The sequence below is a fragment of the Rhinatrema bivittatum genome, chromosome 2 (assembly GCF_901001135.1).
Source record: "Rhinatrema bivittatum chromosome 2, aRhiBiv1.1, whole genome shotgun sequence".
Classification (NCBI taxonomy): Eukaryota; Metazoa; Chordata; class Amphibia; order Gymnophiona; family Rhinatrematidae; genus Rhinatrema; species Rhinatrema bivittatum.
In genome coordinates, this window is record NC_042616.1 from 158457754 (window position 1) to 158471069 (window position 13316).

Here is a 13316-nt window from a genome sequence, read left to right on the forward strand (position 1 = left end):
GACCTCAAATATAAATTGGGAGGGGGCTTATGCCTGGATTATGAGGAGATTAAACAGAAGCAGATATTTATGATAAAGTATAAGCTTAGCGGTTAGGCTATTTCTTTATTTATCTCTATGACTCATTGACACTCTGGATATTGGGGCTAGGTAACACTTTTTTCTTATTATCCAACAGTGCCTTCAATTGCTCAGGAACAAAAAACACATAGGTGATATTATCCATTTTTAAAATAAAACGGCACGGGTATCTTAGAATAAATACAGCGCCCATGGAGCGAGCCTCTTGCCGCATGGCAAGGGACCCTCTCCTCCTTTCCTGGGTTGCTTTGGCCAGATCGGGGAATACTTGTACTACCTTACCCATAAACTCCACTCTCATATTTTGAAAATAATTTCTCATAATTAAACTAAGATCCTGTGAGTTTATAAAAGACACTAGGAGGGTTGCCCTCTCTATAATTTCACACGTAGAAGTCTCTAGGAAGGCAGTTAAATTTGCCATATCAATCGTAGGTGTCACTGCTTCTTCTCTTATTCTTGCATGAGGAAGAAAATATACTTTATTAAATACCGGTATATTTTCAGGTGCAATCTTTAGTATCTCTGTCATATATTTCTTCAGAGTTATCCTTGGTTGTTCTCCAAGAACCTAGGGAAGTTAATAAACCTAAGGTTCTAGTCTTGTTTTCCAGCTGTTCCATTTGTTTTCCAGCTGTTCCATTGTTTTCCAGCTGTTCCATTTTCCTATTCAGGTTAACTCGATCCTGGACTAGTGCCACCTGGATATCTTTGAACTATGGCCATTTTTTAAAAAATGGTGTTAGTGGGTTCACGAGCCAATTCCCAGCACCCAATCAATGTAAAAAAAAAAGACTGAAGAGGGACCCTGCATGGATGCATGGTATAGGGCATGCTGGGCATGCTCAGTGTGCCTAGTCAAAGTTTCTAGAAACTTGGCAACTTTGACATACGTTTTCCACATTGGGCTCTATCTGATGATGTCACTCATGTGTGAGGACTACCATCCTGCTTGTCCTGGGAGAACTAAAGACACCTTGACGGAATCAGGGCTGGAGCATCTGGGAAGAATAAGCAGCCCAGTGCCAAGAAGGCCTTCCGTGCCGTAGAAGATGATGTTATTTATGCCGAAGAACAAAAGGCGCTCTTCTTGGCATCAAGCCAGAGTCTGATCTAGCAGAACTCTGCACTGACCTCTTTGGCACAGAGGGAGACAGCCCTGTAGGAGAATCCTCGTGCCACTTAGGCACTGTTCTCTATATGTTAGACTTCCATGCAAAGCTCAGACCATAATCTGTGATGGATCTGGAAACCAATGCCAACAGCAGGAGAGGGGCCTTCCTAGACAATATGTGGAAAGAAGGGAAGGCCGACTCTCGGCACAATCTCCGATGATTCTTATGCGACCAGGACTCTGATAAGGCCTCACTCCTGAAAATGGAGTGACTGCACTGTCCACCCTCATTCAAGGCTTCGGGGCCTCACCCAAGGCAGACTTTAGCAGGTCTTCCAGGTGTATTCTAAAGCACCCACAGAGAGATCTTCTGCTGTAGTTACAAAAATTTAATTTTCTTAATGGAAAAGGGTAAACAGTGGAGTGCCTCAGGGATTTGTACTTGGACTGGTGCTTTTCAATATATTTATAAATGATCTGGAAAAGAATACGATGAGTGAGGTTATCAAATTTGCAGATGATACAAAATTATTCAGAGTAGTTAAATCACAAGCAGATTGTGATAAATTGCAGGAGGACCTTGCGAGACTGGAATATTGGGCATCCAAATGGCAGATGAAATTTAATGTGGACAAGTGCAAGGTGTTGCATATAGGGAAAAATAACCCTTGCTGCAGTTACGCGATGTTAGGTTCCATAATAGGAGCTACCACCCAGGAAAAAGATCTAGGCATCATAGTGGATAACACTTTGAAATAATTGGCTCAGTGTGCTGCAGCAGTCAAAAAAGCAAACAGAATATAGCAAAATTGCTTACCTTGTAATAGGTGTTATCCCAGGACAGCAGGATGTAGTCCTCACATATAGGTGACGTCACTGACGGAGCCCTATTGCGGGAAAAAACTTCTGTCAAAGTTTCTAGAAACTTTTGACTGGCTGCCTGAGGCTACTGAGCATGCCCAGCTTGCCATGATATTCCCTGCCACAGGGGTCTCACTTCAGTCTCTTATATAGCAATAAGCTTTAGCAAAAATAAATAAGAAAAATATGTGTCCCAACTCTGCGGGGTGGCGGGTGGGTTTCGTGAGGACTACATCCTGCTGTCCTGGGAATACACCTATTACAAGGTAAGCAATTTTGCTTTATCCCAGGACAAGCAGGATGCTAGTCCTCACATATGGGTGATTAGCAAGCTAGAGGCTGAGTCATTTTGTATTGAGACAACAGTGGAGTATTGCTGTTGAAATGAGTCAGCCGAAGATCATAGCAGGTTGGTTGTAGAAGGAGTTGGGTTTAAACAGGAAACAAGTTCTTTAAGACAGATTGTCCATAGGCTGAATCTTGTCGTCCTTGTTTGTCCAAACAGTAATGAGCTGCAAAGGTGTGAAGAGAACTCCATGTTGCTGCTTTACATATGTCAATGATTGGCACTGAACGATAGTGTGCTACTGAAGTTGACATTGCTCTTACTGAGTGTGCCTTTACTCGCCCTTGGAGAGGAAGGCCTGCTTTTCCATAGCAAAACTGTATGGAATCTGCTAGCCAGTTGGATAGAGTATGTTTACTCACTGCTTTACCAGGTTTGTTTAGATCATAAGAAACAAAGAGTTGATTGGATTTCCTATGGACTGCAGTGCAGTTTAAATAAAATGATAGAGCACGTTTACAGTCCAAGGTATGTAAGGCTGTTTCTCCTTGGTGAGAATGAGGCCTTGGAAAAAATGTGGGTAAAACTATGGATTGGTTCAAGTGGAATTCCGTAACTACCTTAGGAAGGAATTTTGGATGTGTACGGAGAACCACTCTATCATGCAGGAATTTTGTGTAGGGTTCATACGTGACAAGTGCTTGTAACTCACTGACCCTCCTAGCTGAAGTAATAGCTATGAGGAAGACAGTCTTCCATGTGAGGAATTTTAAATCACAAGAATCTATGGGTTCAAAAGGAGAACGCATGAGTCTTGTTAGTACCAAATTCAGATCCCATTCTGTGACTGGTGGTCGAATTGGTGGTTTAAGATGAGTTAAACCTCTCATAAACCTGCTGACGAGAGGTTGTGTGGATATGGGTGCATCTCCAACCTTGTTATGGTAAGCTGAGATTGCACTTAAATATACTCTTACAGATGACGTCTGGAGACCAGAGTCTGAAAGTAGGTATAAGTAGTCTAAGAGAGAGGTTGTGGGGCAGGTGAAAGGGTCTATCTTCTTTTGTCTGCACCACATAGCAAATCTATTCCATTTGGAAGAATAGTTCTTTCGTGTGGAAGGTTTACGTGAAGCTAGAAGCACTTGAGAGACATTGTTTGAAAGATTGAGTGGTTGTAAAATCAAGCTTTCAACATCCATGCTGTCATGGATAGGGATTGAAGGTTGGGATGGCGCAACCGACCCTGATCCTGAGTTATGAGAGTGGGAGTTACTCCCAGGCGAATGGGATCCCTGACTGAGAGGTCTAGAAGTGTGGGAAACCATACTTGTCGAGGCCAATATGGGGCTATGAGTATCATGGACCCCTTGTCCTGTTATAGCTTCACTAGAGTGTCTTGGTTATTAGCGGTATCGGATGATACGCGTATAATAGGCCTGAGATCCAAGGGCGAGCAAATGCGTCCCTGGCTGGCTCGTTCTTCTGTTTGTGTAGAGAACAGAAATCGTCCACTTTGTGATTGAGATGTGACGCAAAGAGATCTATTGTTGGTTGTCCCCAATGGCGAAATATCCTGGTCGCTACTAAGGGATCCAGGGACCATTCGTGCGGTTGGAACTGATGACTGAGTCGGTCCACCACTACATTGTGTGTGCCTGGCAGATAAGTGGCTCGAAGAAACATTGAGTGGCTCAGGGCCCAACCCCAGATCTGTACAGCTTCTTGACAGAGGAGATACGAGCCCATACCTCCCTGTTTGTTGATATACCACATGGCTACTGTGTTGTCTGTTTGAGAACAGTCTTGTGTGAGAGGTAGTCCTTGAACGCATATAGCGCATAACGTATAGCTCGAAGTTCCAGGAAGTTTATTTGAAATGTGGCTTCGAGTTTTGTCCAAGTTCCTTGGGTCTGGAGATCGTGTATGTGAGCTCCCCAGCCCAAGGTGGATGCATCTGTAGTTAAAGTTATTTGTGGGACTGGTTGCTGGAAGAGTAGGCCCTTGCGTAAATTGTCCTCGTTCGCCCACCATAGTAGAGATGAATGTAGCTGGTGGGTTACTTGAATTGAAGAATGCAGTGGTTGAATGGCTTGGATCCATTGTGATCGTAAAGTCCATTGAGTTACTCTCATGGCCAACCTTGCCAGAGGAGTGACATGAACAGTAGAGGCCATGTGGCCTAGTAGGATTAGAAATTGATGAGCTGACGCTAGTTGTGTGAAGCACATGTCCTTCGCCAGGAGGGAAAGTGTGTTTGCACGATGTTGTGGTAGGAAGGCTTTTGATAGGGTAGTGTCTAAGTCTGCACCTATGAATTGAAGTAGGTGCGACGGTGTTAGGTGGGATTTTTGATAGTTGATGAGAAATCCCGTGGAGTGAAGAAGAGCAATCATTCGATTGAGAGAAGTGAGAGCTCCTTGTTGAGATTGACTTCTGATGAGCCAGTCGTCTAGATATGGAAATACATGGACACTTTCCTTGTGCAAGTGACCTGCAAGTACGGCTAGACACTTTGTGAATACTCTGGGAGCAGATGCAAGTCCGAATGGGAGGACTTTGTATTGTAAATGTTGATGACCTGCCATGAAGCATAGGTATTTGCGATGAGGAGGAAATATTGGAATGTGAGCGTAAGCGTCTTGAAGATCCAGAGAGCAAAGCCAATCCCCTTTTTGTAGAAGTGGAAGCATGGTACCTAGAGAAACCATCCTGAACTTTTCTTTTTTTAGAAATTTGTTGAGATTCCTGAGATCTAGGATGGGTCGTAGACCTTCGGTTTTCTTTGGAATGAGGAAGTAACGGGAGTAGAATCCTCTGCCCTGCTGAGACCGGGGCACCAGTTCTATAGCCCTCGCTTTCAGAAGGGTGGATAATTCCGTTTGTAGGTGAAGCAAATGAGTTTTGCTGAGATGGGAATGACAAGGTGGATAATCTGGAGGAATGGTTGTGAAATTGAGTTGATAACCTCTGTGTATAATTGAGAGGACCCATTGGTCTGATGTTATGGATGTCCAAGTGCTGTAAAAATTGGACAGTCTTTCTCCCACGGGTAGTGTTGTATAGGGATTGGAATAGAGGCTTTGCTCTCTGGAGGTGACCTCAAAATCCAGTTGCAGGTCCAGTTTGGGAAGGAGGTTGAGGTTTGGGTGTTCTCTGGTGCCTCTGTTGTGGTCGCTGTTGAGACCTCGGAGGCCGTGGCCTGGATGATGGAGGATAATATCTCCTTTGTCGATAAAATGGCCGTCTGGTGTCCCGTCTAGGAGGTCTGCGAGTAGCATGGGTATCATGCGGAAGAGAGGATAATTGCCTCAGAGTCTCCGTATGCTTGCGTAGTTGGGATACTGTGTGTTGCACTTTAGTGCCAAAGAGATTATCACCCAGGCAAGGGAGGTCAACAAGCTTATCTTGCACTTCTGGTCGTAAGTCAGATGCTTTGAGCCAAGCTCACCTCCGAGCAGTAACTCCTGAAGCAGCAATTCTTGAGGCCATTTCGTAGGCATCATAAGCGGCTCTCACCTCGTGTTTGCCGGTATCTAAACCTTTGGTAATGATATTCTGCGCTGCTTCTTGGTACTGTGCAGGTAGGGATGGTATGAACTCCTCTATTTGCTTCCAGAGGTTTCTCTGGTGTTGTGTCATATAGAGATGGTATGCTGAAATCCTAGAAGAGAGCATGGCTCCCTGATAGATTTTTCGACCCATTTGATCGAGGAATCGATTGTCCTTCCCGGGAGGAATAGAGGAATGGGTCCGAGATCGCCTGGAACGCTTCTGTGCAGATTCTACGACCGGGGCAGCTGAGGTTTCTGGTAGCCTGGTGCAGACTGCACCAGGTATGTAGCATCTATTCTTTTGTTTACTGCAGGAACAGTGCATGGATGTTCCCAGATGCGTTGCTGTAACTGCAGCAGAACTTCATGAATAGGGATGGCGAGAGTATGTTTGGGAGGATCAACAAACGAGTATTTCTAGAGTTTGTTGTCTGTCATTGCTATCTGTCTGCAGTTTGAATGGTATAGAATCTGCCATTTCTTGGATGAACGTAGAAAATGAAAAATCCTCTGGCAGGGATTGTTTCTTAGCTTGAGGCGGCAAGGGGTCAGACATGAATTCCTCCGATGAGAACTCTGATGAAGTATCTGACCAGGTATCATACGCAGAAGGCTGTTGAATAGGTGTAGGCTTAGGAAGCTGAGAAACACCTGAGGGTCCAGGCTGAGTATGATCAGAGAAATTATCCTCTTGTTCCTCCTGCCCTGGATTAGCAGGTAAGGAAGCTAGTAGGTCTTCATACCTTTTGGTTAGGATATCGTGTAGATGCGACTGTACATCTAAAGTGTCAGAAGATGCAGATGGATGCTTTGGCATCGTATGTTTCATTTTCATGGATGCCTTGAGTCTTGTTGTCGATGCCCTTTGAGAAGGGTGTGAAGTAGGTGCCGTCGTGTAAACCAATTTTGGTTGTAGGGCAGACGAGGCAGCCAAAGTCGATGTTTGAAGAAAAGAAAACGTCGACAATTGGTCTGGAACCAAGGGCATCGATGAAATTGTGGCCACTTTAGTCGATGGAACTTGGAGATATGATGAAGGAATCGAGGGTAGCATCTCTGTTAACATCGATGCCTTTGGCATCGAAGATTGCATCGATGGAATCGTTATAGCCATCGACATCGACGGTGCTGGAGGTAGTAACGCGGCTGGCAGAGTTTCCGGCATCGACGTATCTGTCGGCATCGGCATAACTGTCGGCATCGGTGCAGTGGCCGGCATCGGCGTAATAGCCGGCATCGGTGCTTGCACCGTCATCGACTGAAGAGTCAGCATCGGCGATGACGCCGGTATCTGTGCCTGAAAGGCTTCGGTGACCATCTGTTTGATTAGACTTAGTAAGTCTGGTGCCGGTGGTAAAACTTGGGCAATCAATGTTGACGGCGATACCGACGGAGGAGGCACTGGAACCGATGAAGCGGAAGTCAGCGGGGGATCGGACGGCTTGTGCTGCTTCGTAGTCAGTTCCTCTGGAGGAGGGAGCGACGACACCGAGGATCGATGCCGTCGGTGCTTGTGCTTAGGTCTCGATTCTAAAACTGACCTGGTTGATGATACTGGTGATGGAGCATCGCCCGATTCTTCTATTCTCCGTTTTTTTAAGAGAATTTTCTTAGTGACCCGCGTTGGTGATGACTTTGTCGAGGTAGACGGTGAAGGCAGTGATTTAAGATGAAAAAGCTGAAACATTTTCTCCTGTCTCAGTTTTCTGCTCAGGGTCATTTCCTGACACTTCTCACATGAAGTAATTTCATGTTTCTCTCCCAAACAGATTACACATTATGGGGCGGATTTTAAGAGCCCTGCTCGCCTAAATCCGCCCAAATCCGGGCGGATTTAGGCGAGCAGGGCCCTGTGCGCCGGTGAGCCTATTTTACATAGGCTCACCGGCGCGCGCAGACCCCGGGACTCGCGTAAGTCCCGGGGTTCTCCGAGGGGGGCGTGTCGGGGGCGGGCCCGGTCGTCGCGGCGTTTAGGGGGCGTGTCGGCAGCGTTTTGGGGGCGGGTCCGGGGGCGTGGTTACGGCCCGGGCGGTCTGGGGGCGTGGCCGCGCCCTCCGTACCCGCCCCCAGGTCGCGTCCCGGCGTGCTAGCAGCCCCCTGGCGTGCGGGGATTTACGCCTCCCTCTGGGAGGCGTGAATCCCCCGACAAAGGTAAGGATGGGGTTTAGACAGGGCCGGGCGGATGGGTAAGGGAGGGGAAGGTGAGGGGAGGGCAAAAGAAAGTTCCCTCCGAGGCCGCTCCGAAATCGGAGCGGCCTCGGAGGGAATGGAGGTAGGCTGCGCGGCTCGGCGCGCGCCGGCTATACAGAATCCATAGCCTTGCGCGCGCCGATCCCGGATTTTAGCGGATATGCGTGGCTCCGTGCGTATCTACTAAAATCCAGCGTACTTTTGCTTGCGCCTGATGCGCCAGCAAAAGTAGGCCAAATCGCGTGGTTTGAAAATCTACCCCTATATGTGTGGATCTGTAATAGACATGGTTCGGTTGCAAGCTGGACACTTTTTGAAACCTGAAGCCATGTTTGTGATCGACAGCCGTCGATGAGGTGAGAGAAAGAGAAATCCTGAGAAAAGAAATTTTCCAAAATTATTATTTTCTGTCACCATATAGTGAAGAATGAGATTTAGTGAGACCCCAATGGGGAATTTTGAGAAAAAATATGACTTTTCCAGTCAGAATTAGTGAGAGATTCTCACAGGGCTCCTGTGTCTGCGATGCTGAGTGCAGCGCGGAAAAAAGAAGACTGAAGTGAGACCCCTGTGGCAGGGAATATCATGGCATGCCGGGCATGCTCATTAGCCTCAGGCAGCCAGTCAAAAGTTTCTAGAAACTTTGACAGAAGTTTTTTCCCACAATAGGGCTCCGTCAGTGATGTCACCCATATGTGAGGACTAGCATCCTGCTTGTCCTGGGATAATTATTAGGAAGGGAATGGTTAACAAAACGGAAAATGTCAAAATGCCTCTGTATCGCTCCATGGTGAGACCACACCTTGAATACTGTGTACAATTCTGGTAGCCGCATCTAAAAAAAAATATAGTTGCGATGGAGAAGGTAGAGAAGGGCGACCAAAATGATAAAAGGGATGGAACAGCTCCCCTATGAAGAAAGGCTGAAGAGGTTAGGGCTGTTCAGCTTGGAGAAGAGACAGCTGAGGGAGGAATATGATAGAGGTCTTTAAAATAATGAGAAGTCTTGAACGAGTTGATGTGACTCGGTTATTTACACTTTCGAATAATAGGAGGACTAAGGGGCACTCCATGAAGTTAGCAAGTAGCACATTTAAGACTAATCGGAGAAAATTCTTTTTCACTCAATGTACAATTAAGCTCTGGAATTTGTTGCCAGAGGATGTGGTTAGTGCAGTTAGTGTAGCTGGGTTCAAAAAAGGTTTGGATAAGTTCTTGGAGGAGAAGTCCATTAACTGCTATTAATCAAGTTGACTTAGGAAATGGCCTCTGCTATTACTGGTATCAGTAGCATGGGATCTTCTTAGTGTTTGGATACTTGCCAGGTTCTTGTGGCTTGGATTGGCCTCTGTTGGAAACAGGATGCTGGGCTTGATGGACCTTTGGTCTGACCCAGCATGGCAATTTCTTATGTTCTTAAGGAACGGGAGGTTTGGACGGGGGGGGGGGGGGGGGGGGGGGGAGGATAATTATTGGGTGGAGTAGCAGGGATAAACAAAAAATGTTGTGCACTGTATTTTGTACTATATGATGTTTTTACTGTTGTTGGAGTGCTGTTTATACATATGGTATATTTTATTCGTGCTGGGTCAATAAAATTTGAATTACAAAAAAAAAATAAAAGGAAAATCACAGCATTGTGATCTGGGCCCAGCAGAAGCATGCAGTCTGAGTGGGTCTTCAACTGCTAACTGCAGGTTTCTTCACATTTGATTTTTCCTTATACTTTTTTTTTCTTCTTTCAACTTTTTTTTTGTAGAACTTAAAAGTTCTTTCTGAGGGGCTACCAAAGTTGTCAGACAACAGAATTCACAAATGTGTATATTGGAGCAAAAAGAGTAAACAAAAATTTGAGAGAGTGACAATCTATCCATGTGGTAACTCAAATGAAGACTGACAGAGGCTCATAAGGCAGCAATCACACATGGCAACTCCCACACATGCTAAGAAAGACTTCCGAGCTTTGAAAGATGGGTCCGTGTTGGCACCATCAGGTGTCATCACCCACTTGCTATGGTTGAATTAATTCTTCTTGTCAGTAGAGAATATGAAAGGGATATTCAAATACTTTAAAGGTATAAACAATGCACAAGAAGTTCACCTTTATCAAAAAATGTATACTCTAGGTCACAGTATAAGCCTCCAAGGGTAGACACAAAATTAACATCAGAAAATATTTCTTCACAGAAAGGGTAGTAGATGCATAGGACAGACTTCCAATGAAGGTGGTAGAGAGAAAACCAGTAAAGGAATTCAATAAATTCTGCAATAAGCACAGAGGGATACCTAGTTGCAAACAAGCGAAGGAAAAGTCAGAGATCAACTGAGGTATATGTCTTTGCACCAGGAATAAATCTGGGTAGCCTAGATGAGCTTTACAGTCCTTATCTGCATTTTTTTTTTAAGTAGACCATATTCAAATGATTTGTTCAGGTAACTTTTTGATTTAAGTAGAATAACCCTGAGTTTTAAAATTTTCTCACTCACCGAGCAGATACATTTTAGTCAGGTAAATCATTATCCAGCTAAAGTTTAACCAGAAAAAAAAGAAGGAAGGCCATTGTGGTGTCCCAGGGACATGGCTATAATTTATCCAGCTACTGCTAATATTCCACACTAGCCAGATAAACTTAGCTGGGTAAGTCTGGTCGGAGAAACGTGCCACAGTATTATCTGGGTAACATTAGCTGGGTATATTCAATGGAACGCTTACTTGGGTACGATCTACTGAATATCCAGATAAACTTACTTGGTAAATTTTACGCTTACTGGTTTACGCAATATGGATCTCTATATTTCTGTATGACAGGTTATATATTTTGGAAGGATATTGGATCATTCAATATTTCTTTGAATATTGAGAGCTGTATTTTCAAAAGATGTTTGTAAATAGAATGGTAGTAATCCCTTTGAAAATAGAGACCAAAATGTCTTACCAAATCAATGCCCCTATAAGATTAAACTACTCCACAAACCTTAGCATAGACTGCTTTGGGCCACCACTGATCTTCTTAGTCATATCAAATGGACTGCACGGCTTTGAAATGGGGTAGTTCAGAACTGGAAAATTATATAATTGCAGATAAAATGGTTTGTAATGCCTGCATTAAAATAAGAGAGAAATAAGACTATTAAAGTCTTAAAACAGTATAATATGAAAGAGTATTTACACAAGTTGACTACAAAGAGACTGCAATTTAAAGAGGCACTTGATACTAAATGTATTTTTTCAAATTTGATTCATTAACAATCCTAATGAACTGTCTATCCAGAACTGCCCTTCAAATAATTAAAAATGAAGAAAAACAAGAATGACCAATAAATCTAAGGTTTTATTAAAGTAATTTGTACTGCTGTTCAACACCATGGTTTGGGCAGCACCTCTGATCTCGGATGGACATATGAAATAGAATGTTTCAAATTTTTGAAACGAGACAAAAGGCAGTATCATCAGGCACCAAGAAGCTGAGATTGATAGCAGCTCCTTCACTGCTATGGACAATATTTTAAAATACTTTTTATTCTTGCTAGTTTTTCACTATTTTAGGGGCAGAATAGGTTAAAAAAATGCCTGAATTAAAACAAACAGGAAAAATTTGGATTTCCAACCTAAAATATATCTTTATAGTAAATGTATATATACAGCATCAAACCACAAAATCAAATGTAAGCTATATTTTTCCTTGCTCTTTTTCCTTGGCTCAGTTAGATCAGGTATATTATACAGGTGTTAAAAACACCACACAGTGCACTTTTTCAAAAACACATATGGCAAGTAGTAATATCCTTTATAAAATAAAATTATACTTTTCAGTTGTTAATTCTGAAATAATTAAAGTGATTTCCTGTACCTTTGGAACTAATCATATTTCAGACATTAATAACATTTCTCACACAATAGTACCTGCTTCACACAGTATGTGATATCATTTGCAACATCAGAGCCAACAATACCCATTAAGTCCCAATTATATGATATCGTACTGGTAGTAACATCAGAAAGAGAAATGTTTTTTTATAAGCAGCACTTTTAAGCACAGCCAGCCTGAAAGTAAGATATGATCTATCACCCTCCTAAAGCAAAAATAATATAGGAAGGGCAATTTTCAAACAGCCTGCATAGAGCTAAAACTACATGTGTTGTTTTGAAGGGAAAAAGCAAGTGTAAATCTCTGCGGATACTTTTTCCTAGGGCACTTTTCAAAGGGAAAGTGTGGATGTTAAAGTACCTGCTGACTTTGCAACTACCCGCATAGTTCTGAAAACTGCCCCAAAGGGATGGATTTTCAAAAAGATTTATTCGCATAAAGTCTGGTTTATGCACCTAAATCACTTTATGAAAATCAGCCAGGGGCAGTGCATTTAAAAGTATGCACATAACTCAATTACACATATTTGTAAGGGGCAATTCGGGGGGGGGGCTGGAGTCAGGGTAGGAAGAGGATTTATGTGCGTATTTTCAATTTTTGACCATATGCGTGTAAATCTATACACATGAAGATATACCTGATTAGGAGCAGGCGGAACTTTCTGTAAATCCTTTTCCTGCCCCAACCCCCCTGAACACCTCTTGTGAGTGCGAGTAAAAGTAAATGTTTAATTGAGTTAGGCATATACTTTTAAATGCTCTGGCACAAAATCAGCTCCTAAGAGGGCAATTTTCTAAACTATATGGGTAGCTGCGGAATCCACAAGTATTTCTGCCTTTGAAAATTGCCTAGGGAGAAAGCATCCATAGAGATTTGCACCTGATTTTTCTGTGGTTAATTTTTCCCTTCAAAAAGCCATGTGTAGTTTTTAACTGTTTATGTTGTTGCATCCCCTAACCTAACTCCAGCTAGCCCACTTACTTCTCCTATGGGTAGAAGTGCACGTGTTACTGATCCTCATGCGTACTTTTATCCAGGGAAAGACTGGGCAATTTTCAGAGTATTTACTCAGGTAAATGCCTTTTGAAAATTGCCTTCTAAAACTATTTATCTCAGAAATTCAGTGGACAGTGCAAGTTCAGAACACAAAGCTCCATCTCTGGCTGTGTGGTAGGGAGAACTGTAAGAGTACACTCTGTGATAAATTCAGCAAGGGGTTCACAAGCTCCTAAGGAAGAATTTGTGAGCCCCTAGGTACAGACGCAAACTGTTTTTTTAAAGGTTAGTTTTACCTCTCAATGATTTTAATGTAGATTTGGGGCCTGGTTTGCTAAGCTATTCCCCATAGTCGCAGAATGGGA

General features: G+C 43.5%; 1 protein-coding gene across 5 annotated transcripts in view; it reads right to left on the reverse strand.

Moving 5' to 3' along the window:
- The window catches only part of DBF4 (DBF4 zinc finger), a 161991-nt gene that overhangs the window by 14342 nt on the left and 134333 nt on the right, over positions 1-13316 (reverse strand). For all 5 annotated transcript variants that reach the window (XM_029588794.1, XM_029588795.1, XM_029588793.1 and 2 more), the window contains one exon: positions 11062-11187. In XM_029588794.1, the coding sequence (XP_029444654.1) occupies positions 11062-11187 (126 nt within the window). The remainder of the gene's footprint in view (positions 1-11061; positions 11188-13316) is intronic.